At 44.3% G+C, this 26838-nt stretch overlaps 1 protein-coding gene across 2 annotated transcripts in view; it reads right to left on the reverse strand.

The window, feature by feature from the left end:
* Positions 1-26838, reverse strand: part of UBE2H (ubiquitin conjugating enzyme E2 H) — a 67569-nt gene that overhangs the window by 15745 nt on the left and 24986 nt on the right. For both annotated transcript variants that reach the window (XR_008443333.1, XM_054014701.1), the window contains exons 2-5: positions 18472-18548; positions 17649-17723; positions 3690-3729; positions 1258-1310 (exon numbers count right to left, since the gene is read on the reverse strand). Coding sequence is in view for 1 of the 2 variants with exons in the window: in XM_054014701.1 (XP_053870676.1) it covers positions 1258-1310; positions 3690-3729; positions 17649-17723; positions 18472-18548 (245 nt within the window). In the remaining variant the exon portion in view is untranslated. The remainder of the gene's footprint in view (positions 1-1257; positions 1311-3689; positions 3730-17648; positions 17724-18471; positions 18549-26838) is intronic.

Genomic DNA, 26838 nt, shown 5'->3' on the forward strand with positions numbered 1-26838 from the left:
GGGTAAAGTCCACTGCTGAGAATGAACATTCCTGGTACGATCAGTGTAGAAGTAAAAGAAAGCTCTCCTCACCTTATAAACCACCACTCGTCTTTCCTGCATTCCTCAGCAAAAAAATACATATAATAGAAAACCTGACCCCTAGCCGCAGTTGCAACATAACAGCATGAGTTTTTCATTGTGCAGTCCCAACTAAGTACTTCGGCATTTTTACTACAGGTATGTAGTAGGTCCAGTTCTTGGATCCACTGTTCCATTGCATAATTTGAAAGAAAACTAAAGCAGTTTGGTCTTTAAAGTAGTAATTTGTTACTTTGGCAATAGGTTCAGAACATTGACAGTCAAGAAACCAGGGAAACTAGAAATAGATGAGACAACTTTTCAAGGTGAAAAGTCAAAGGTAAAGAGTTTATATTGTGTGCATACTGCTTAACCCTATACATCGAAGTGTGAATATAGTGTCCATAAACTACACCAAGAAGTTTGATGCAGCCTGCCACACAAGAGAATGAGCTCTTAAATATCTGTTCTGTTTAACAGTTTTAGACTTACATAAGAATTATTATTTACCTGAGTCCTTGTCACTATAAATTGATCTTGTTAGACCTCTAAAGCTAAACAGAATCATGTCTGGCCAGTAATTGGATGGGAGACCTCCCAGGAAAACAAATTCTGCAGGAAGTGATGTAGACAAATTAGTAGATGGTATCATTTCTCCTAAGTTGTTTTGAAACAATGCCTCAATTTGATGGTGAAGGGGAATAAGTGTTTCTGAAGCCACCTTCTAAAGAAAAATCGATCAAGGTCCCAACCAGCGTCAAAGAATGCTTTCAACCTTCCTATCTAAAATTCAATTCGGATTACTGCAGTCTGGTTACTTAATAATTTCCCCCATAGTTTCATCTGGATACTGTAGCACTCTTCACTTCCTATCCTGAAGTGTTGCTGCGTTACTGTTGAGCAGTTGCCACATTCCACCTCAGAGATGGCTGCACTTTAGTGGGGCGTTGAGTGATTCCAGTACAATGTTTACAGAATCCTTCAACATCTTTGGGATGAAAGGAGATGCGTTAAGTAACACTTTCATATCAAGCTTTTGTTACTAAACTGAACTTGGTTCAGTGGAAAAAACCCTACAATTTGGCTCACACTTTCCAAAATAAACCTTTGAGCACTTACCTCCAACAAGATATATTAGGGTATTAAAACCAAATAAATGATGAAATGTGTCACCACACAGTGAATTGCCAAACTCACCATAGAGAGCTGTCCAAGTTTGATTAATTACATCTAGACATACAGTTCCTGACCTGAAACAGATGGAGAAAATGGAATTAAAACACGTACAAGTTAGCAAAATACTTGTAGGATTTAACAGTTTTAACCCCGCACACTCCTCACCACCAAGCATGGACCAATTATTTACCCCTTGGTTAGAGCAAAATATAGGGCAGCCATAGTGAGTAGAAGCCATACTATGTACAGAAACTAGATTTTTCTAAGGAAGGGATGAAGAGAAAGGGCACAGTAACTTGGAGCCAGTATTTACATGGGGGGGATCTCACTTGTGAGACTAAGACTGGAAAGGAAGGAGGGGCGCTTCATTTAACACAGCAGTTCTCAACGGGGGGTCTGCGAACCCTTTCAGGGGGGGCTGCAGGGCCCCACGGCTAAAACCCAGAGCCTGAGCCCCAGCACTTCCCACGAGCTGAAGCTGGGAGTCGCAGGGCTGAATTCTGGAGCCCCAAGCCCCGGTGCTCCCCACGGGGCAGAAGCCCTGAGCCCCTGGGCAGAGTTGCGGGGGGACATGGGGATGTTCTCCCCCCTGCCCCGAAACTACAGTGCAAGAGAAGGGCAGTCCCGAGGCAGCTCCAGGCCCTCTCCACCTCCTCCTCTCCCCAACCCCCGGTCGGAGGTGGGAAGCCAGAGCCAGGCAGTGCGGTACAGCTGCTGCTCTGGCTGGTGCCATGAAGCAGGCAGCCACAGCGTTCCTTGGCTCCTGCTGCTGCTGGGGGTTGAAGCTGCTCCTCAGCTCCCAGAACCGCTTTGCTCACGCAGCTGGTAAGAGCCGCCTGGGTTGGGGGACCCGACTCCATGGCTGGCAGAGCCCTCGGGGAACAGGGCTGGCAGGGGAGCCCTCCCGGCACACAGCCCCGAACTACCCTCTTCCCTGCACCCTGAGCTACCCCCCTCCCCACACAGCCCCTAGCCACCCTCCTCCCTGCACCCTGAGCCACCCCCCTCCCCGCACAGCCCCTAGCTACCCCTTGCCCACACACAGCCCCTAGCTACCCCTCTCCCTGCACCCTGAGCTACCCCTTGCCCACACACAGCCCCTAGCTACCCCCCTCCCACACAGCCTCTAGCCACCCCCCTCCCTGCACCCTGAGCTACCCCTCTGCCCGCACAGCCCCTAGCTACCCTTCTCCCCACACCGAGTTATCCCCGTGCCTGCACACAGCCCCTAGCTACCCCTCTCCCTGCACCCTGAGCTATCCCTCTGCCCACACAGCCCCTAGCCACCCCCCTTCCTGTACCCTGAGCTACCCCCTACCTGCCCACACACAGCCCCTAGCCACCCCCCTCCCTACACCCTGAGCCACCCCCCTCCCTGCCCGCACACAGCCCCTAGCCACCCCCCTCCCTGCCCCCACACAGCCCCTAGCCACCCCCCTCCCTGCCCACACACAGCCCCTAGCCACCCCCCTCCCTGCCCACACACAGCCCCTAGCCACCCCCCTCCCTGCCCACACACAGCCCCTAGCCACCCCCCTCCCTGCCCACACACAGCCCCTAGCCACCCCCCTCCCTGCCCACACACAGCCCCTAGCCACCCCCTCTCCCTGCACTCTGAGCTCTCCAAACTTTTTGAGCTGAGCCCCGCACCTTTGAGTTATAATTTTTAGTTGCTCTTCCCCCCCCCCCCCCAACCCAAACAGGCTGGGTGGCCTGCTGAGGCGAGCTGGGGGTGGAGGTGGCACTCCCTCCCTGGACCCCGCCGTACAGAGCTGTCCCAAGCCCTCCTGCCCCCACCCCAAACAGAAGTCAAACTACACCTATTCCCAAGCCCCTCCCAGCCCAGAGCCCCTAGTCCCCCCCCACTGGGCCCTGAAATTTTTATTGCATGTTGTGGGAGGGTCTCAAAGAAAAAGGCTGAGAACCCCTGATTCAACAGATCTCAAACTGACTATATGGAAGTGACCAGATTTTTATGATTTCCTTTAAGAAGGGTTTTCTAGTATGTATTTTACATAATTTATGGACTAATGCTTACTAACAGACAGGCTGGAGAGTCTAGCTAGAGTTATTGTCTTGAGAAGGTATCTTTGAAAAGGGGAACTAGCAACCCTGGTCCTTCTATGCCACATCATCTGCCTCATTTATTTATAAAAGCACCCAATGTTGCCTATGCATAGATTAGACAAGGAAAACTTCTGCAGTATGTTTCCTACCCAGTACTTCATACAGCCTGAACTCTGCCGGAAAAGTTACCTGTGGGGTAGTTTTATGAAACACTATCCTCTCAGATCAAATTCTTACCCTGGACTGTTAGTGTTAGATGACAGCTTTATCCAGCCCCATTAGCACACTATGAAAAAACTGCTTTGGCTTTCTTATGAAAGCAAAACAACAACTAGAATTAACTAATACCGCTAATCAGAAATACCACATACTAAGGATTTACTTACGCTTCGTCAATATTGGGATGGAAAATTTTATTCATGAATCCTGTAAAGAGAGACAGTGGTTAACAGCAGAAAGTAGCCACAAAAAATGAGCACACTTAGTAAGCAGTTTACAGAAGAGAAGTGAGCCCTCGTTTGAATAATTTCAATGGAAACCTTGGCTTAGCTATATATAGCTATGTGACCTTTCAAATGTACAAGTCATATTTGACCCTAGGGTCCTCTGCTGTTCACTTCACCAAAGCCCCTGTTTATGGACAATTGTATTTCAAGGTTTTGCATCCAGTATTATCTTGAAAAATATTGCCCATCAGAACCATTAAGCACATGATTTTTTTTTTTTTTAGATAAAATGCTTTACAAAGCTGTAGGGTTTTTGGAACAAACAAAAAGATCTAAGCTTAACATTTGCTCTAGGATTAAACCTTTTCTAAAATGGTCTTTCCAACAAAGGTCTTCTATAAACTTTCAATCTCAATATTAAGCAGCTTTCGTAAGGCATTTAGAGGCATCTGGTACTGCAGAAACATACAGTTAAGACTTGTCAACATTCAGTAGCAATACAGCAAGAGAACAATTGATACCTCAGGTCTTTAGAAAACACAGCAACAGAAGTGTTTCAATTTCAAGACTCAGGCAGTCTAAGAAGTGTGGTCTGAACTAAAAATAGTTACTATTTTGATCATGCTTTTTGTTCTGACTTCTAGTTTACAGAAATGAAAAATTCTATGGTTTGACAGCGACAAGAATGTCACAATAAAACTAACTTGCTTTGCACTTTAAGATTACATCTGCTAAACAGCACCCAGGGGCACATTTTTCAGCAGTTAGTGAACTAAGATTAAATTAACCTCATTATTGTTTGTAGCACCTATGATCTCTAGTCATGTACTTGGACCCCATTGTGCTGGGTGCTGTACAAATCCGGGCCAAAAAGCCTGTCCCTCTCCCAAAGAGCTTCCAATGTAAGTAAAAGAGAAGAGATGGATATAGGCAGGGAAAGAAAATGAGAATGTTGGTCAGCATGTTGGTCTACCAAACTCACTCTGCTCATTATATGCCTAGATGGCCCAGGCTAACTCCAAAATTGTACAGGTGAAGAGGCAAGTTTGTCTATCTAAGCACCACCCACACTTGACGTCTTGATCACACTTCTCCCAGGACTTATTCATTTCTTCATTGCTTCTTGACTGGAAAATTGCCACTCCCTCCCTTATATGATGTCCTAAGGCTCAAGTTCTCCAAATTTCGAGTGTCTCTTCTGCAAGAAGGAACACAAAACGCCCATTCCCCTTGCCCACCTTCCTAATTAGCTTCCTAATCCATTTTAAGATCTTATTCCAAATCTTAAAGATTCTCCACAGGACTTGTCCTCCATCTCAGACATCTTTTCCTCTAGGCCATCTGCATTCTAGGATACTTCCATCCCATGCCCTCCTCATTTTGTCCTTGATTATGAGTAGGCCCTTCAAGTCCCACACATTACTTGAAATTGTGCAGTCACTTAGTCCTCTACTATTACAGGTAGAGACGTGTTACCGTTTGAGTTAGTATAATGAATGTCGTCGTCTATATTTCCAAATAAAGACTAGGCATGGCTGAAATGACAGATAGATAGATAGAGAATGATCCTTCAGTGAAGTGGAAGCTATACGTCTTAAATATAAAGCTCTTTTCCAGTTGGCTAAGAACTTTGGCATGTTCTCCATAACCATAACTTTAAATAATACAATACAGCAGGGGAAGGCAACCTATGGCATGCATGCCAAAGGCGACACACGAGCTGATTTTCAGTGACACTCACACTGCCCAAGTCCTGGCCACTGGTCCGGGGGGCTCTGCATTTTAATTTAATTTTAAATGAAGCTTCTTAAACATTTTAAAAACTTTATTTACTTTACATACAATAGTTTAGTTATATATTAGACTTATAGAAAGAGACCTTCTAAAAACGTTAAAATGTATTACTGGCACGCAAAACCTTAAATTAGAGTGAATAAATGAAGACTCGGCACACCACTTCTGAAAGATTGCAGACCCCTGGAGTAGAGATTTGGCCAGGAAGATGTCATTAGATATCTGGGTGAGAGAACAGTTTCACGGGAAAGGATCAAGGGTGGAGATGGAGGAACCTGAAGGCAATGGATGTAGACTGTATTTGAGTTTGAAGGTGAAAGGAAGATGAGGTGTAAGTTAGAGAGGCAGATGGGGTCAAGGACTTTTTCCTTTTTAGGCTGGAAGAGACCAGAATAGGCTTGTATAGTGAGGGGAGGAAGACAGATGAAAATTAGAAGAGGGGGGTAAGATGCCCTCCCTTGATATCAGGCACATGTATGTACTAAGTGCCTAACATGCTCCTTGCAAAAGTCTTCTTGATACTTCCCTGAAAGCCCTGAAGTAGCCATTTCTTTGGCTGACAGAGCCCAACCATACACAAATTTATTCTTGCACAGACCTCCTTTATATACACAACTTCGAGGCTGCCAGTCTTTTCTTGGCTTCGCCGAACAAAGTAAGTTAACAGATCTGTAAAATTTCAAGAACTGGACAGATTTCAGTGGGCTCCTGGCACCTTAATGAAATTTCCTCTGAGATTTTGGCTCTCTGGGCAGAATGACAGTGAAGTGGTATCCTGATGTCTGAAATTTAGAAATATGAGCCTAAACCTGTCAACTATTCTCAGAGTCACTTTATACTTTTGAACCTACGAAAGTTTGTCCTTCACTGAAGAGGCCATAAGTGAACTTGTGTCTTACAGACTTAGGGTGACCAGATGTCCCGATAAAATCAGGATCGTCCTGATTTTGAGCTGTTTGTCCCGTGTCCCAACCGATCTTTGGTCAGGACCGCAATTTTTGTCCTGATATTTTGCGCCACCGGGATCACTCGGCTTTTTTTTTTTGCACTCGGCCGGCTGGCAGCACTCTGCTTCCCCCCCCCCCCCCCCCCCGGTGTCCCGATATTTTCTTCATCTCCTCTGGTCACCCTATATGGACTAAGCGGCTATAGTAAGAAGCTATCTTGATAATCAAAATAAATTGAAGTTCACAAGGGACGACTTCTACAGAAACCAGTTGACCTCTCTGGTATGAGAAGCTACAGACTTCTGTATCTGAGGACAGACTCCCAAATTCTGTCATCTACTTCAGATGGCTTCTATGGACAGATTTGTGCATTCAGGGTACTGGCTTCTCGTTTTCTCAAAACCCTCACTAAAAACATGCATGATGGTAGCATGCCATAGAACTCAGACACCTTGCAAAGATGGCCCTCTGAATGGAGTATCCACAGCAATGTGCCACAAGGAATCACAGGATTGGAAGAGACCTTGAGAGGTCATCTAGTCCAGTCCCCTGCACTCATGGCAGGACTAAGTATTATCTAGACCATACCTGACAGGTGTTTGTCTAACCAGCTCTTAAACACCAATGATGGAGATTCCACAACCTCCCTAGGCAATTTATTCCAGTGCTTAACCACCCTGACAGTTAGGAAGTTTTTCCTAATGTCCAACCTAAACCTCCCTTGCTGCAATTTAAGCCCACTGCTTCTTGTCCTATCCTCAGAGGTTAAGAAAAACAATTTCTCTCCCTCCTCCTTGTAACAACCTTTTATGTACTTGAAAACGGTTATCATGTCCCCCCTGTCTTCTCTTTTCCAGACCAAACAAACCCAATTCTTTCAATCTTCCCTCATAGGTCATGTTTTCTAGACCTTTAATCATTTTTGTTGCTCTTCTCTGGACTCTGTCCACATCCTTTGTCCACATCCTTCCTGAAATGTGGTGCCCAGAACTGGACACAATACTCCAGTTGAGGCCTAATCAGTGCAGAGCAGAGTGGAAGAATTACTTCTAGTGTCTTGCTTACAACACACCTGCTAATACATCCCAGAATGTTTGCTTTTTTTTGCAACAGTGTTACACTGTTGACTCATATTTAGCTTGTGGTCCGCTTTGACCCCCCAGATCTCTTTCCGCAATGCTTCTTCCTAGGTAGTCATTTCCCATTTTATAGGTGTGCAACTGATTGTTCCTTCCTAAGTGGAGTACTTTGCATTTGCCTATCCATAAGGCTTGTTAGCTTTCTTTGACAAGGTATCAGGTTTGTTTGACACAATTTGTTCTTGACAAATCCATATGCTGACTGTTACTTATCACCTTATTATCTTCTAGATGTTTGCAAATTGATTGCTTAATTATTTGCTCCATTTTCTTTCCGGGTACTGAAGTTAAGCTGACTGGTCTGTAATTCACTGGGTTGTCCTTATTTCCCCTTTTTTTAGATTGGCCCTATTTTTGCCTCTTTCCAGTCTCCTGGAATCTCTCCCGTTTTCCATGACTTTTCAAAGATAATCGTTAATGGGTCAGATATCTCCTCGGTCAGCTCCTTGAGTATTCTAGGATGCATTTCATCAGGCTCTGGTGACTTGAAGACATCTAATTCGTCTAAGTAATTTTTAACTTGTTCTTTCCCTATTTTAGGATCTTCTGATCCTACCTCATTTTCAGTGGTATTCACTGTGTTAGACGTTCAATCACCACCAACTTTCTTGATGAAAACCGAAACAAAGAAGTCATTAAGCACCTCTGCCATTTCCACATTTTCTGTTATTGTTTTCCCCCCCCCTCATTGAGTAACAGGCCTACCCTGTCCTTGGTCTCTTCTTTAAGACTTCTTTAAGCAGACATCAAGGATGGTTTCTGGAGATAGTGATCAGCCAAGTAAGATGGGGCTATGAATAGCCCAAAGATAGGGTTTAAAGTACTGGCAGTGTTTGCTCATCATCACAAACTACCCTCTCTCAGATATACTTTTCCTTAGAGGCAGAGCAAGATGACCAAGATGACGAGTTGCTATCTCGAAAGGCAACTGTCCTGGTCCTACCTGATGAACTGGAGCCAAAAGCTCTTTCCGTTGAAGGCATATTTCATATTTTAATTGCTTTTTAGGTCATTCAAACTTTAGGCTATATCTACACTGGAAATAAACACTGTGGTGCCAAGTCTCAGAGCCGAGGTCAAGTGACTTAAGCTCGGGCTGTGGGGCTAAAAATAGCAGTTTAGACATTCCCACTCGGGCTGCAGCCGGACTCCAAGACCCACCCCCCTCTTCAGGTCTCAGAGCCCAGGCTCCAGCCCGAGTGGGAACCTCTACACTGCTATTTTTAGCCCCACAGCGTAAGCCTCACAAGCCAGAGTCAATTGACCCCAGGCTCTGAGACTCTGTATCCTGAGTTCTTCTTTCCAGTGTAGACATGCCTTTGGAGTTTAACACCACGGATTGTTTGGGACAGACTGTCCTGCCTGCATCAGGGCCAACTGTCCACCTCTTCAGGTGGAATGACTGCTTTGGTACTGGAAATACGGTAGTGCGGGAGGAAGAATCAACGGGAACATCGACTGGAAGCTGTCTCACTATCCCTTCCACCACTGCAATTGCGCAAACTACCTGCAGTGCTAGCCCGTGGCAGCTGGGACATTCTTGCACCAGTTGCTACTTCCCTTCCATATCAGGAATTGGCTGCAATCCACCATGCATTGCCTCAAAGGGCAGCCCATCACTTATCTGTGCTCAAAGTACAGCCAGTTAGCTGGTAGGTTGAGAGAGGTCCCAAACCTTTTTTTCTGATGCATAGTACAGCCCTCTAACAAGAGCAGGGAGAGGTAGCCCTGCTGACTCAAACAAGACAAGAAAAGGGCACGAACATAGCAAGTTTCAACTTTCAGAGTTGTCTCTTCCCTCTTGACAAGGAAACAACCTTATGGGACTGAACTGCACCAGGAATAAAGCAATGCCACCTTTAAAAGGAGTTCAGACCATGTCAGTGGAACCTAGCAGAAGTGTAGCCAGTTTATATCCACTTGTTTTTGGTTTCAACCTTATACCTCCCTCCCAGGTCCCCATGGGGGCATTCATCTCATAAGTCAAGGCCAGTTGGATTTTTTAACCTCATTCCTGCCTGACCCACTATGGTAGCAGAGTCACAACTCTCTTATGTAACGTGCCTCTGTTACTGCCACATGGACAGCCAAATACCATAACCAGCTTCGGTACGAGCTGGCCATTCCTGACCCAGTATCTCAGCGCAGTAGTTAACATGCAAACGGTCACAAGGAAGCTGTGATTTTAGCATCCTGTTAGAGTGATGTAATGGTTCAGACTATAGCACAACTCTGTGGTTGTGCTCTTGCCTCTGAACCGAGATGTAGTGGGTTCAGACCATACACTGGTTAAGCTGCTGGTGTGCTGGGACTGCTGCCTATCATGCTGACCAACACTGTATCATTGTTTCCTTGTATTCCCCCATCTGTTGTCTGTATCTATCTGTCGTCTTGTCTTATACTTAGGAGTGCAAGCTCCTGGGGGTAGGGACCATCTTTCTGTGCTGTGTTTGTACAGCGCCTAGCACAACAGGGTGGTGGATGCTATCAAAATACAAATAAGAATGGAGTTAGGGTCATACGTAATGCAGACAAAGAATGGGAGGGAGGGATACCAGTATTTATAGGTGCCATCTTCCAGAAGAGCTCTCAAAAACTGTGTAGTGTGATCTAGAGGGGACCAAGCACAGGGCTAGAAGCCAAGACCTCAATTCTAATCCCAGCTCAGCACAGACTTTCTCTGTGAACTCAGGCAAGTCATTTCATCTGTGTCAGTTTCCCTGGCTGTAAAGTGGGGATAACAATCCTCCATTCCCTGTGAGGTGGGTAATTACCTTGTGCACAGCTCTGCATTAGGTAACCTCTTCCCCTTGCCAGTGAAAGTTACGGATAAAGGTTCTTTTAAGGAGTCTCAGGTTAAGAGATTATTCAGCATATTAACTGGTAATATCAGACAAATAGTGCTGTTTGCACTGCACTACCTTAGCACAGAGGCATTCATTACACAACGGTAGAGGTCCTGGAATCTGGTATTCCAGCTCTGGACCACAGAGCCTATTTTAGTACAGGATTTGGCTGTTTGTTTACCTCTAAGCATTTTAAGCTAAGTGTGAAATGTGCTTTATAACACCAAATCACTAACAAAACAGCTTGGGACAGTTTACATTGCAACCATCACAAGTAATGTAAACTGTCCCACAGCTATTTTTATTACAGTACTTTTCACGTTTGTAGCATTTTTAATACAGTATCTTAGGTACTTCTGCAACATTATACCTCCAAGCTTTGATGTATAAATAGATGGGGAAACTCAGCCAGAGAGGTTAAATGACTTGTCTTTAGTCACAGCAAAACAGTGGCAGACCTGAGATCTCAGGACTCCTAGTCTTGGGTTAATCATTAGATAATCCCTTTCCTAACTAGGAAGACACTATTTACCAATTTAACTAAAATCAAGGTTAAAGAGCAGATTCTAGAAAATCTAGCAAAACCTGCAGAACTGCCAAGTGGGAATTGTTCCAAGAGTCAATTCACCTTATTGCTTAGATAAACTGTCACATGACACACAGGCTTCAGTGACTGGCACAAGGGACATTGTGAATCTGTGCCAAGTCATGCTGAAAGCAGCTTCTACATTTTGTCAACCTGTTTCCACCATTCCCTGACTGTGGCAGGGAAGCTGTACTGAGTGTTCCGTATGTGTCAACAGAATAGAATGGAGAAGTGGATACATATTGCCTTCTGGTGTTTCATCCTTCCCTCTATATTTGAAGGAATGGGCATTTTCAAGTTTTTTATAGGTTAGAATAAGAACTGGTATATACGTGCAAGAGCAAATTCATAATGATCAGGGGTGATAAGTGACTCATGAAATTTTAAGTAGCAAATTGTAAGGCAATCCAGCTAGGAGCTGGAAGTAAAAATAGAACTTGCAGTAATGAATAAAAATTGAATACAGCCTAGGAGATATCTGATCTTGTATAGTGTTGCCAAGAACTATTAAATAGGTACCATGTTTCACACCAGAAGTGGCTGCACTGATCCCTATATATAGCAGGTAGTTTACTTTGGGATGAAAGGTGCTATATAAATGCAAGATACTGTGGCTAAATTAGACAAGCCACAGAAATGGAGGAGAAACAAGGACTTGATATATTAATATATGGAAGTTATTTTGAGATATAATTTTGGTCTTTTGGAATATTATGTGCACTTGTAGCCAAAACACTACAGAGAAAAGATAGTAATAAAGAACCAAAGTGATTCCAGCAAAACAGAGAAGCTTTTAGATGCCAAAACAGGAATTCAGGCTCCTAGGTTTCCATTTCTTCTACAAGTCATTGGCAACATCACTTAACATCTGAGTAGGGCAGGAAATACTTGTCTTGGGTTTGTGTGTTTGTGGCATCCAGAACAGAGACCCATTAAATCCTAATCTCAGCCTTTGGAAGTTTAAGAGATAATTACTTATTTTTTTACATTTACACCAAGTATTCTCATGATTTGGGATCTTGAAACAGTACATTTAAAAACATTTCTCAATTCTCCTTTTGAAAACAGGAAGAAGCTAAAGAGCATGTTCTCCTGAAGATATCAAATCCTAAAGGAAAAATGAAAGGCCAACAGGGTATTTGAAATAGTAAACAGCTCAAAACAGATCACCCACCGGAGAAAGAGAAGGAACCAACTTCTACGTCTGACAATTTTTTTTTTTTTTAAATAAATGTGCAAGGGGTGGAATAATGAAACCAACTGCCAAGGACATGATTAAAAGCAGCTTAAACCAATGTCAAAAGCCAACTATACAAATTTCTGACAAAATCAACTATTTAAAAAATATTGCAAGTTTTAGAGTTGTCTGAATTGGGTGGATTCAATTTAACTCACGCTGCCACTAAAATCCTGGCCCTTGAGTAAATTTGCTCAGTTTTTCCACACTTGACGCCTCAAGATCAGAGCCACAGCCGGACACAAGGATGTTGGGCTTATATACATGCATTCTAAAAGGAAATGCCAGTTTCTGATAAAAATGCACTTGCTTTGAAAGAAAAATCAGATCTTGCATCAAGACTATTTTGAGCCTGGTAGCTTCAGTGAGTTATACGACAGGCACAAAGATAACATGAATATGCATAGTCAGAAGTAGGTGGCAAGTACCCACAGGCCAAGATAATGAAAGCTGCAAATGCATTAGTGATGACAACTTCCATTTCTATTGCTCCTTTCATGCAGGAAGAGCCCAGGATGCTTTATAAGCTATAAATGGGAAGCATTTGGGAGAGTGCCACCTCTGGGGTGAGGAATTATTTAATACAGGACAACAATATTACAAAGCTGAATAGGAAAGGAAGTAATTCCTTACACACATTCAGTTATATAAGGCAAACAATGACCAAAACTGGAAAGCAGCCACCACACCAGGGCTAATACTTCTCCTGCAAGAAGTGCCATATGATCTTCAAAGCCAAGCAGGCAGGATTTCAGTTTTAAATCTATTCTGAAAGAGATTTTCCAGCAGCACAGAGTCACTAATACCTGCCTGGAGCAGTGGTTTAATATTAAATCAAGAAAAGCAACATATGAATTATCTACACCACTTCTTGAAGCATCTGGATTTTCCATTGAGGTTCACCTTCTGGGTACTAACCCAGCCCAACCCCTGTTTAACAAACTGAACAAAGTTATTTTAGTTACACTTCTCTAAGGAGAACACATTGAAGCTCCCAGTAGTGTGGTGGGTCAAATTCTTGTGCACTTACTCCGTGCCATGTTGGAATAAAAACTGGTTTCTAAAAGGTTGGAAACTGTCTACTGGAGTCCACTTTAAGCACAGGACGGACTAAACACTTCATCAAGAGCACCTTGGAATATGCAATACACTTCCCCAAGCCACTATGCTACTTTGTTGGAAAAATGTGTTACATTCCAGTTCACATTAACGGTTTCTAAAACTTGAATGGACTATACCCAAGTTCTTCCAGAGCACTAGAGAGAAACAGGGAAAGCTGCAAAAAGAGCACTCGTTTTAAAGTTTCAACATACAAGGTATAATTTATTAAGGAGAAAAGGGAACTAGTTCTATTTTATATGATCCACTGATGTACACAGACAATTTACATTGCCTTCTGCATGCAACTGGCGTAGTGTAATCCATATCTGTAGTGCTCTAGTGAGTGCAGTGACTAAACTTCTTGTGTCTGCCATAAGCAGTCGTGTCATCTGTTTATAGGAATCTCCATCACGCTGAAATGATCTTGCCTTTTCTCCTTTTGTTACAGATCAGTAAACTAGTTAGACCAAACCAGAGAAGAATCTTGCCAGTTAAACCATATTCATTAATTTCCCCAAATTCCAGTGATCCCAGGCTTGGGGTAGGGCAAATAGTGTCTTCTACCTCTTGCCCCCTGGGAACTGAAGAGAGTACCATTGGCTGAACAGCACACAACCCAGTTGTAGGTTACTGCTGTGTTTCCTCTGACTCTTACTCACAAGCCTCCTTCAAACCTGGCACAGTTTCTAGTTGAGGATGACTGGACACAGCTCCTCCAAAGCTTCCATCACTCCCTGCATCAGTCAGATTCGTTACTAGAGAACGGCGTGAGGTACTTTCTCCCTCTCTCCACAAGAACATTATATTGAAATCCTGCTGTCCCTGGAGAGAAGGCCCAAAAGTTCACTCAGCTCTGGCTCTAGCTGATAAGCCAGACTGAGGTGCAGGAGTAAAAGGTGGCAGAATTGTAACCCAATGAAAATACAAATCTCCTCCCTGTTGCAGCTGCCTTATTGCCTCCTCTGGATACTAGTGTCTTCTGTACTCCCCCCCTGGCAGGGATTGCCCAATTCCACTCCCAGCTGAAGCTCCCTCCTCCCAGAAGTTCTTGTGCTGAGCAGCTGATAGGAATTCAGCTCACTCTGCCAGGTCTGTTTGGTTTAGTCTCAAAGCTAGCTTAGCATTCATCAATTACGTAGGGAGGCTGTTGAATCTTCAACATTGGAGTTTTTTTAAGAGCAGGTTAGACACCTATCAGGGACGGTCTAGACAATACTTAGTCCTGCCTCGGTGTAAGGGACTTGACTAGTTGACCTATCAAGGTCCCTTTCATCCTGACAATTCTATGATTTATTCAGCCTGGAGACTCTGCTCAATGCCACTCCACCCAGCCGGTAACCTGGGCTGCTAGCAGCCTTCTCTCAAGAAGAGGAGAGGATGGACCCCAGAGCAGCAGACACTTCAATGGGGGAGGAAGTGCTTTGACAGCCATAAGTGGGTATTTGTGAGGCAGAGTATGAGTGCAAGAGGGGATCTGGTGAGGTAAGAATGGGGTACTGAGACTCATCAAGACAATGAACAATGAACTTGCAATCAAACATGCTCAATTTGCAAGCAAAAAAGATGTTCTCTCTAATTGTCAGCTCTGCTAATTCAGTCTACTTCAGTCTCTGATCCCAGGTTGTTTTCTACCTGTCAGAGCACAACCAGTACTAAAGGTTCTCCAGGAGAAATGATGTCCTCAACACCACCAGTGCAATGTCACTATCTTCCATGTAATTGACTGGAACCTAACAAACACCTGATGTACAAGGAATAGAATCTGGCTTACTTTTAGCTGTGTAGGCTCTGCAGGGCTTATGGGAGCAAAATTTATTTTTGCAGCTAAGTCAACAGCGTGACTCCAATACACACAAGGAGCAGATCCGTTGAGTGAGTTTTCAGAGTAGAATTACACTTTGGAATTAAACTTTTTATCAATGTGTTAAATTAAATAAGATAGGCAGAGGTTGTGTGCTTACTGCAATTTTCAGAGGGCAGCCTCTCACTCACATCTAAAATTGCTGGCATGGCAATGCACTATACTTATAGTCTGCAAATGGATACAATCATTTATGGGGGGGGGTTGGGAGGTGGGAGTCTGATTTGACGGGAGAATGATTTTATAGCACCCTGTTGGGTATTTTGCACTTCTCAGAGAGACAGGCCCCAACCTGAAGAGTTTACAATTGAAAAGATATGACGACTCCAGGGTGGACATATAACCTATGCCTGCTTGTCCCCCCTCTAGTGGCACCTAGACCAGGTAGAGCAGTGGTTCTCAACCTGCAGCCCAATCAGCACACACCTGCGGCCCACATGACATCCTCAGGGCCATAACTAGGGCAGGGTGGGAGGGGTACCTGCCCTGGGCACGAAGCTAGGCACAGAGCTGGTTGCAAAAATGGGGCAGCACAGGTCCCCTCCCCCCACCCGGCAGGAGGCTAGGATGCTCAGCACCCCCGATCCCGCAGGTCAAGTGACCCCGGCTGGAGCAGACTCCCCAGCACTAGAACTGCAGTGGCAGGCAGGGCAACTGAGCTAGCTGCAATTGAGGTAAGAGACCAGTGGGCATGGGGAGGGTGGTGCATGCGGGACAGACTAGGTGGGGGGACTGGAGGCAGTCCCTGGATGGAGGGCTAGGTACAGGGACACAATCCCTGGATGGGGGGGGTTGAGTGCCAGGGGGCAGTCCTTGGGGGGGCTGGGAGATGATGGGGAGCAGTCCCTGGGTGGGGGGACTAGATGCTGGAGGGGGCTGTCCCTGGGAGAGCCATTCTGTCCTGGACAGGGCATCCTGTCTCTGCAGGGAAAGCAGGTGTACAGGCCCAGTGTTGGGGGGATCTGGATGCTGAGGGGACAGTCCCAGGGGAATTGGGTGATGAGGGGCAGTGAGAGGAAGGCCAAATGGTGGTAGCATAAGATCACGTGGTTATTCAGATTAGACATGCCTACAAGAATTTTTATATAAAAGTAAGATAGAGATACAAGATGGGGAATAATGACACTGTCTATACACAATGGGCATAGCTAACATGAAGGACCAGAAAGATTAGTTCGCACTCAAGAGGCAAAGGTTTTAAATAAAACAGTCTCCACGTAAGAGTATTAAGTAATCAGCAAATACCCACTGTCTTCATATCAGGATGTTAGGATTGGAAGGGACCCATCTACTCCAACCCACTTTGTCAAGTTTCCACATCAATTTTCCTCAAGCTGTTCTCAGTTCTTTAGATGGAAGACTCCGCAAAATACTTCAGTGGATTGAACTACAAGTTTGCCCTTTCAACGGGCAACTATCATATCACTCCATGAGTTAGCAGCACCTATTTCATAACCCAAGAAAGGGATGTTGAAACCTAATCATGTAGCTGTATTTGATTCAGTTTTTCAAACAATACTAGCTATTTTTATTCATCATTTCAAACTACTGGAGAAATTTAAAAATACTGAAATTAGATCACCGCTATTCAAGACTGAAAGACACAATGGACATGCCCTAAAATAAGAACTTTGGCTTACCAAGATATTGATTTGTTCAATGTGAACAAGGATAATTACTACTTCAGCCAAATGGGCACGACCCAATTTTATAGCATTGCTGCTATTCTGACCATAGCAGCAACAGAGACCTACATTGTTTCACATACAAGAACATTGTTATTAGTAAAACCAAGAAGATTAGTAAAACCGGGTTTCAGCTTCTGTATTTCAGGCCTCCAAATCATGCTGCTGGAAAGAAGGTCACCGATAGCCTACTTCTGAATCTGAGATCAATCCAAGAACGCACATTACGTCATAAAATGCACACAGACCGTACGGCACATTAATGAATAATGCTATCTAGATACCTGTGAGTGCACCCCACTGCATTCCCTGTAAGCATCTGAGCTTCTCAAACATTAATGAATTTATCTTTACAATCCTGGGAGATAGGAAAGTATCCCCATTTTTACAGAACTGAGACGGTAACTTGCCCAATATCACAGGCAAGTCTGTAGCTCAGTTAGGGACTGAATCCAGACTTCCTAAATCCCAGCCCAGTAATTTAAGTACAAGACCATCCTTCTATACTTTAACGTTAATATTATGCTTTAATGTTAAGGTTATCAGAAACCTGCAGAAGGCCTCTGACTTCAGTAAAGTCGCTACATAAAAATCAATGAAAAAGTAATTACAGTAATTGTTGGTAAATGCTATAAAATAGTAGTTAGCGTCTCTACTACATGAGCAACAAGACAGATTTAGATTGGAAGCAATGCTTGGTTACCTATAGATGGGGATTTGAAAGGGTATTTATCAGGAAGGTCCACTCTAACTTTCCACACTCCACCTTCATATGGTGCTGCAATCAGAGAAAAATGCAGGTGTTAGACATACTGCAGAACTCTGCCTAGAATAAAAGCACAATGGCATTAAGTAAAAAAAAAAGACCTGGAAAAATAATTACCATTTAGAGTAAGCCCTCATGTCAAACCTCCTTTCTTTGACACAGAGCACAGATAGAAAAACCTATAGTAATGGCCATTCCCCCAAGGTGTGAAGGGCATTGGTCTCTATTGAAGCTCTGATTTTAACTGATACTACATTAGTTTTCAGCACAAAGGGCCAAGAGTCTTATTCAGACCACAAAAATGTTAGAATAATCTACTTACCCTGAGAGACATTACTAATTTAAGACACATTACAGACCCAGCAAGAGAGCTAATTCTTTTGGAAAAATCTATCTTTGCCTTCAATCTTGTTTACAAGCACTTTATAAAATTCGACCGACAAGCCAGATTTTCCAAGGTGCCAAACCCCAGGAGTGGTGTCACTCAGGACCTTTGAAATTTAAGCTCTATTTTAAGATAATGCTGTGGCTTTGCACAGCAGTCAAAACTACCAACCTGCCATTCCGCTAAGAGAGAGGATGATGTTCACCCAATATTAAGGTTTGAAATTCAGCGCTCATCCCCATCTTCCCCTATTGTCAGCTGGGAGAAATCGGACAGGTTGTGGTCAAGATGCAACCCAAGTGCAATGACATCCCTTGACCTCTTGCTCCAACTTCCAGTTTCCAGACATCATAATGGCACAGGACATGTACTTACTTCCTTGTGGTCCATAAAACTTCACTACAAATTCATTGAGTCCTCCTAGGATTGTGACTTCATGTTTGCTCTCAATACTGATGTATTAAGTAAAGGAAAATGTGAAATCTAGATGACAACGTATTAACCCAAATAGTCATAACCCTTACTGGAAACTTGGCACACTGAACAGTCTAAAACTTAATATTCAGAATATCTTTACCAGTGGGTCTCAACTTGCAGCCCAATCAGCACAGAGCTGCGGCCCATGTGACATCCTCAGGGCCACACAGATAGTATGGGATGCGGCCTACAATGGTAACTAGATTGAGAACCACTGATCTTTACAGACATGAAATTTAATAGCCTTGAAATATATTTGAACAATCCAATTATTAATGGATGTTAGTTCCATAAGTGTTAGAGGGACTTCCCTGCCTCCACCCCTACCCCCTGTTAAGTAGAACAAAGTAAACTTCCCATACTTTTCTCTAACATTGGAGTGGTAACAGTGTTCAGAACTTGAAAACTCCAGGAAGCTCTCTCTGATGAGTTGGGGAGGAGAGGGACCACTGCTATCTGTTTCTGCAGAATCTATGCTTTCATTAAAAACTGAACTCTTTGTCAGCACCACCTTAGTGACTGGTGTGCAGCTGAGCAGGGGAATTACAATTTAGAAACAATGGTAGCTCAGATATGAAAGGATGAAACCTTGATTGTACTTGCCCACACTGAAGTCTGAACCATAGGATGACCATCTTCGATGGGGCAAGGCCATGGTTTAAAGACAACCCTTTTCCCCACTCAAATGCATTAGGGCAACATCCACTAAACAGGAAGAGTGCAACTTTTCTTGCCAATCACATTTTAGTTTCTAAGTTGGTATTAACTGTTTATACTTTTAAGCAGAGTTTTTCTGCATGTCTCTTCTATGACAATGGCAAGTCCTGGTGCATTCAATTCTACTTGGCTGCCTAGTGCTGTCAGATGGCCTCCCACTGAAAGAATGCAAAATTATGGCAATCTAAAGTTAATTTGATTTGCAATGCCAAAAAAACAAGAGGTCTCTAGAGAGATGGCAGAGGGGCCGATTATGATGTGCTGGTACAACACTAAAAGAACTATTTTTAAGCATTAAGTTATATTAACTTACAAAAAAATCAAAGCAGCCAGTGCTTTGTGGAGAAGGGAATACAGCACTGAAAGGCAAAAAGCTTTGGATTCAGTAACAAGTTAAAACAATTAACAGTGATGTTTCAGTCTCCTAGTCTGCTGAAGTATTCCAATATAAAGCAGTGTTAATCGATTGTGAATATGACCCGACAGCAATTGCTTTTAATCAATAATTTTAATACATGAGTTCTGAGGGAGACATCAGGAGCATTAACCGTCAGGGAATCCAGCTTCTACTCCCATATGAACTTCGGTTAGTTACTTATGTAACTTAAGTATTGCCCCTATTTTACAAATGGAGAACCTTCATTGCAAAGCACTTTGAAAGCTTCTGATGAGAGGAGCTGAGCACTATAAGGGTCAAAACATTCCTTTAGACTAAAAGGAATGCACGACATGGAGAGAATTTCCATTTTTACAAGCAAGATGCTTCAGGCTGTCCTCCAAGAGCTCCCAGCACCCCCAATACACAGGAAACTTTTCTACTCAACAGTATGTTAAAATATAAATATTTATGCTGGCACCTTTCCATCTCAAGGCACTGTGCAAACAATCCTCCATTTATCCCGGTGACATAAGTAAACCCATTTTATGGATTGGTTCAAATCAAGTTAGAAAACTTACCAACAGCTACGAGTGAGAGAGTTAGAACTAGAATTAGGGACTTCCCAAGCTCCCAGCTCACTGCTCTATCCACCAGACCACACTCTGTTAAGTCTATTTCAAGGGTCTCAAAACCCCGGCCTGCGGGACGTCTGCGGCCCAAGAACCTCCCCAATGTGGCCTGCGGAGCTCCAGCAATTTTGGGTCTGGGTCTCTCCCTTGGCCCCGCCTGCCGCCCCCGGGGGCTCCCCCCCCCACGTGTCCCCCGGGCGATTTAAAATGGCCCAGGACCCCACCCACCACTGGCAGTGCAGCAGAGCTGAGCGGCTTCCTGTGCGCTTGCTCCACGTGGCTGCCAGCCCCTCCCTGTGGCCCCAGGGCGGGGCTGAGCCTCTGCCCACTGCCCCCACCCTTCGCGCCCCTGCAGCCAATGGAAGCTGCGGGGCCGGTGCCTGGGGACAGCAGTGCGCGAAGGACCCCGAGCCTGTCCCGCCTTGGAGCCCCAGGTAAGCGCCACACCCCCGACCCCTCCCAGAGCCTGCACCCCCTCCCCACACACCCCCAGCCCTCAAATTCCCTCCCAGAGCCTGAACCTCCTCCCCCTTCCTACACACCTGCTCCCACCCCCAAACTCCCTCCCAGAGCCTGCACCCCTCCCCCTCCCAGAGCCTGCAACCCCACCCCCTCCTCCTGCACTCTCACCCCGTTCCAGCTGGCACCTAGCACCCAAACTCCATCCCAGAGCCTGCACCCCAGACCCCTCCCCCACCCAAACTCCCTGCACCCCAATCCCCTAACCCCAGACCTCCTTCCCCACCCAAACTCCCTCCCAGAGCCTTAGGCAGGTGGGGGGTGGAGTTTGGGGGGGAGGAGTTTTGGGGGGCAGGTTCTGGGTGGCATGAGTGACATTATTGGCCTGCTGGGAGGATTTGAGGACTGGTACTGACCCTAAGGTAAATTGAGTTTGAGACCCCTGGTCTATTTACTTCGGAACAGTCACCCTCAGCAGCAAAAATATTCCATTAAGAGTTGATCTTGTAACCGGAAGTGTTAAGTCAAATTCTTAAAAGGATTGTTAGGGCAGGAGAGAAACATTGTTTTCAGATGCCACCTGACAAGTCAGAGTGGTAAACACAGGGCAAGTCCTGTAATGGCTCCTGTGATAAAGGTAGCAGGAAGACTCTCACCGGCTCAGAAAGGTTGGCATGCAAAGTTCGGACAGCAAGCTAACAGGAATTCATATTAAGGGACAACTGTCAGCTTCTTTTTATTTTGGGTCTATGTGTATACAGGGAGAGAGATTCCACCACCACCACCTTCCAGAAAGAGTTGCTGCTGTTCAGCCCTGACACACTGAGGTTAAGTTTCCCAGGGCAAGAAGGGCTCCCACCCCATAAACATGAACTACAGGTGTGGAAGTTTGGGCCTTTGCATGAATCTGTCAGAGTGAAGCATAAGAGTAAAACATTCATATTTAAAAGAGCATATTAACATTTATTCAGCTTTCCGAGTCCATTTAATACAAGAGGGTCTAGTTAAGACTAATCAAACATCACTTAGTAAGAAAGTTCTGTGAGTCTGACTTTAGGAACCAAACTTTTGAAGCATCTGTTGTACACAAATTTGTACACTTTGCAAGTCCACACTGACCATAAATTTAAGCCTGTTTGAGCACATGTATGCAATAGTTGTGATGCTCACAAGCTATTAGTAAGCAAAATGAGTTGTATGGTGCAATGTCTAATTACTGTACCTGCTTGCCAAGTGTCATTATAGATAAAATTCCCCTCTCAAAAAACAAAGACAGCTGAACAGAATTCAGGCAAGAGACCTGTTATGCTCTTTGTTTTTATGCATAATTTCATACCGTTTATCTTAGTAGAAAAACTGCAACAAATGTGACTAAATGAACATTTGAAATCTAGTGGAAAGTAGTAAGATTAATTTTTAGCATTAAGACATTCTCACTGGAAGTTTTAGTACATTAATGAAGACCCTTATACATTTTATCACACATAAGACAAGAAATTTTGTAGGAATCAGGCTTTCAGGACACACATGGGACAGATACAAAGTGACTCCACATTTCAGCATGGCTCCAGGAGTCTGTCACTCACTTGAAGTATATAACCTTCTGCCTTTCCCTCAACTCTAATTGTATGGGTTTTCAATTTCGTTTTAAACGTAAGCTACATAGATGCCAAAGATTTCAACCATTTTGCCTATCAGATCTTGACAAGCCCTGTCATCACCTAGGGAAAGAGAGGTCAAGAAGAATCACCATTGGAAGACCTCCAATAACTGTCCTGCTTAAATTAAATAAATAAATAAATTAAAAATTAATGGAGATATCCTATCTCCTAGAACTGGAAGGGACCTTGAAAGGTCATCAAGTCCAGCCCCCTGCCTTCACTAGCAGGACCAAGTACTGATTTTACCCCAGATACCTAAGTGGCCACCTCAAGGATTGAACTGACAACCCTGGGTTTAGCAGGCCAATGCTCAAACCACTGAGCTATCCCTCCCCCTGGGATGCTTGTTTCTTCCCGTCCCTAAAGAGTCTAAAAAATCATCCCTTTGTACACATGATCCTGGAGATGACTACAAGAGACAGGAAGTGGTCCCTAACAATCTGGATAGACCTCACTAGGGCCTCTTGCTTCAAAAGAAATCTTACTACGCTGTCAAAGTGGAGCCATAAGCCAAAATCACCTCAGGTGTAGAATCACTAGGGAAAAATCTCTTCAGATAAAGAACAAAACATAAATCATGTTGATAAGGACCAGAAGGTACTGTACCAGACAGGACTGTGATCGTTCCAGAGAAAATTCAACCATAGCTAAAATACCAGATCTGATGAGTGAAGAATTCAGACTCGGACCTAATTATTTGCTTCCAGACATCTTTCCATGGCCTTAAAACCAAATTTTAAATCAGAAGACAGTTCCAAAGGCTCCAACAAGTGAATGGCTGCCTCAGATTCAAGAACATCCTGCCACTTTTGGGACCTGTAGGATCCCAAGGAGTCTACATGTGCCATGGCACAATCAGAACCAATCCGCTGGTTCAAGAGCTAGCCTGATGGGGAGTAATTCCTGCTGCTGGATCGTCAGCATACCTATGTTGCCTCATTTTCAGAGGCACTGAAGGAATGTTTTGAGCCTCCCGAAGACTGACCAGCTCAACCTACAGAAATAGGATCTTATGACTTTGGATCCATCTCAAGACATCTGTCAGCGAAGGATCTAAGATATTAATTCAAGGATTTCTAAGAGTCTTGTGATGCCATATACTTTGAATAAAATCTGTGACAACTCTTTCAGGAGAGCTGCATGTGTCCAGGAGTACTCAAGGCTTACTCTGTAAACAGACCTTGAGTCCAACTACATTTTCATCAGACACTGGGTATAAAATCTGCACAGAAAGCAGTCTTGTTGAGTGCCTCTCACCCCAATTTTTCAAGCACATAAGAACATAAAAATAGTCATGCTGTGTCAGACCATTGGTCTCTATAGCCCAGTATCCTGCCTTCTCTCACAGTGGCCAATCCCGGGTGCTTCAGAGGGAACAAACAGAACAGGCAATTACCGAGTGATCCAACCCGTCGTCCATTCCCAGAGTCTATGGATACCAACAACATGGGGCTGTGTCCCTGATCATCTTGGCTAATAGCCATTGACGGACCTATCCCCCATGAACGTGTCTCATTCTTTTTGAGCCTCATTAGTTTTGACTTTTACAACATCCCCTGGCAATGAGTTCCACAGGCTGACTGCACTGTGTGAAGAAGTACTTCCTTTTGTTTGTTTTAAACCTGCTGCCTATTAATTTCATTGGGTGACCCCTGGTGGTTGTGTTATGTGAAGGATAAACAACACTTCCTTATTCATATTCTCCACACCATTGACCACGGAGGACTCTTGTCTGAAAGTGGACAGTTTATGGGGCAAAACCACCAACTCTTAGACCTAATTTCCGGCTCCATATCCATCTTAACAGACATGCTCTCCTAGAACTACAAAGAACCAACACTGATTTAGTCTCTATATAGCTAAAGCTTGCCAAATTCTAACAATAGTCAGACCAAGGGAGAGGACTCGGAGCACCAGAAAGAGAAATACAAAATGATTAGAGGACAGAGGCTTTTTACATTTCTTTGTTCCAGAATATTGACTAAGGATTATACTACTTTGAAATGCTTTCTTGGCTTTACATAGCAGAGCACACAACTCCTACAATGGGATCTGCAAAGGAAGCGTCATGAGTCTCCTATTTCACTAAGTACCTAACTTGTAACACATCAGACATCCTACAAGGCTTAAAAATAAACCCAGGTCTCTTGAACTGTTTTCATTTTGTTTCCATTAGCCTCTAAGATCTTTTTGCCCTTGCTGGTTTCAGTGTCTTATCTAAAGATAAGAATTTGACTTTATGTCATATTCAGTTAGTAAAAAGTCAGCAGAAAGTACCAAAAGCCTAGATGCAGTTCAGGTTTCTGTTAGTAATGGATAAGAGGCTCAAAAGTTTTAGTCTGCTCTCCACTTTTTTCAGTCTTGAACTAAGTCCTGAAGATAATTATCCTTGTCTGAGATACTTGAGAATTTTAACAATTTGAAGAGCTGACAAATTTTAATTGACAATCTGGAAGACAAACCTCATTTAAAAATATCAGCTGTGAAGAGATTGCTAAAGAGGGAAACAGGGAGGGGATTTTTGTTGCAACTGGTTACAAACTCCTGTACAGTGAGTCAGAGCATGCCATAAGTGCCAGGGCCAACTGACTGTTTTTTTGTTTTTGTTTTTTTAATTACAGAGAGAGAGTCAGAGACAGGATAGTGTGCTGTACAAACAGTCCAAGACAGTGCCTGCCCTGAAGAGGCAATACATTCAGAATGCTGAAACATCTCAAAATTGGCAGAAGTCTGAATTCAGTTTTGGGGTTCCAGTCTCTTCCTGGCAGTCCACCTCATTATTGTTGGAACTTTAATGATCACCGTCCCCCCCACCCCACTATTTCTTATACGGTAACTCCTCACTTAACATTGTAGTTATGTTCCTGAAAAATGCAACTTTAAGTAAAACGATGTTAAACAAATCCAATTTTCCCATAAGATTTAATATAAATGTGGGGAGGTGCCCCTGGCTTACCCCTGGGGCTCAGGACTGGGGGTGCAGGGTCTGGGAGGGAGTTAGGGTGTGGGAGGGCGCTCAGGGTGGGGTGCGGGGTCTGGGAGGGAGCTTAGGGTGTGGGAGGGCGCTCAGGGTGGGGGTGCGGGAGACGGCTCAGGGCTGGGGCAGGCAGGAGGTGCAAGGCACTTACCTGGGGCAGCTCCTGTTTAGTGCAGGGGGTGTGCAGGTGGCTCTGAGCAGCGCGGCACCGCCCCCATGGCCGTGATTCTGGGAGCTGCCTCCCCCTCCCAGCAGGCAGGGCCACTCGGAATGCAGGGGCTTTAGGGGCTGCAGGGCCCCGGGCTAAGGGGGCCCCAGGGCCCTGGCCAGCAGCTCTAAAGCCCATTTCAGAATGTGGCCCTGCAAGCACGGGCCGGAGGACTCAGGAGGAGCAGGGGCAGCCGTGCAACCAGCGGCCGGAGAGAAGCAGCGCTTTCCCCTTCAAAGCGCCACTTCTCTCCAGCCGGCTTTGAAGGGGAAAGTGCCCTGTTTGGCGGCGGGGGAAGCGCTGGGAGGGAGGGAGGGGGAGGAGGCGGAGAAGAGGAATTTGTGCAATGCTCCCTTGTAAAATCAGCCAAACGACGTTATAAGGGAGCATTGCACAACTTTAAACGAGTATGTTCCCTAATGGAGCGGTGACAACTTCGAAATGATGTTAATTAGGAGGACGTTAAGTGAGGAGTTACTGTATATATTTTGAAGAACCTTTGTGCAACTGCTGTTGTTCCAGTGGAAGACAGCTGGATGGAGGACAGGTTTACATTTTGGACGACAACAATGAACATATCACGGCGCTTACTTTATAAAGAGATCAGTATTTAAGGGATAAGTCAACATTGCATCTCACTATCTGCATATTTAACAATGGAGGATATTTTCAGATATGATTAGTGTTTATATGGTACTTTTCGTTTGCAAAAAGCATTACAAGTGATAAGCACTGTGAAAGGCCAGGTACCTCATGAAAAGCCAGTCACACTCACTGTTTCTGGTGCAGGAACCAGTACTCCGCTCAGTAAAACAGGAATTCACATCTCTCTTGATGCCATTAGGAGTATGCACACAAAATTTTGAAACATGATTACTATTCTCACTTCAAAAAAAATTCACTTTTTTTGAAGTGACCTACAAAGAAAAACCAATTGACTTGTGCTCTGAGGGATACATGCCGAAAGGTTTCGTCTAAAAAAAGGTTGTTTTTAAACCCTAAATATCAAGAATATTAAGTCTTACCCTCTCTTACTAAAATATTTTCCCTTTAATCAATCATGTTTCACTTCCTTTATGCTTGTGATGTTAAAATCCTACTAGTGTGCCAGGAAAAACAACCCCAAAACAAAACAAAACCAAGAGAGTCAGAATTTGAGCTTCTAACTGTAAAGTTTTTTTCCCTTATGCTTGTTACCATTTCACATAGCAGCAAGGGACAACACATTTTGTTTC

The sequence above is a fragment of the Malaclemys terrapin genome, chromosome 1, assembly GCF_027887155.1.
Source record: "Malaclemys terrapin pileata isolate rMalTer1 chromosome 1, rMalTer1.hap1, whole genome shotgun sequence".
Taxonomy (NCBI): domain Eukaryota; kingdom Metazoa; phylum Chordata; order Testudines; family Emydidae; genus Malaclemys; species Malaclemys terrapin.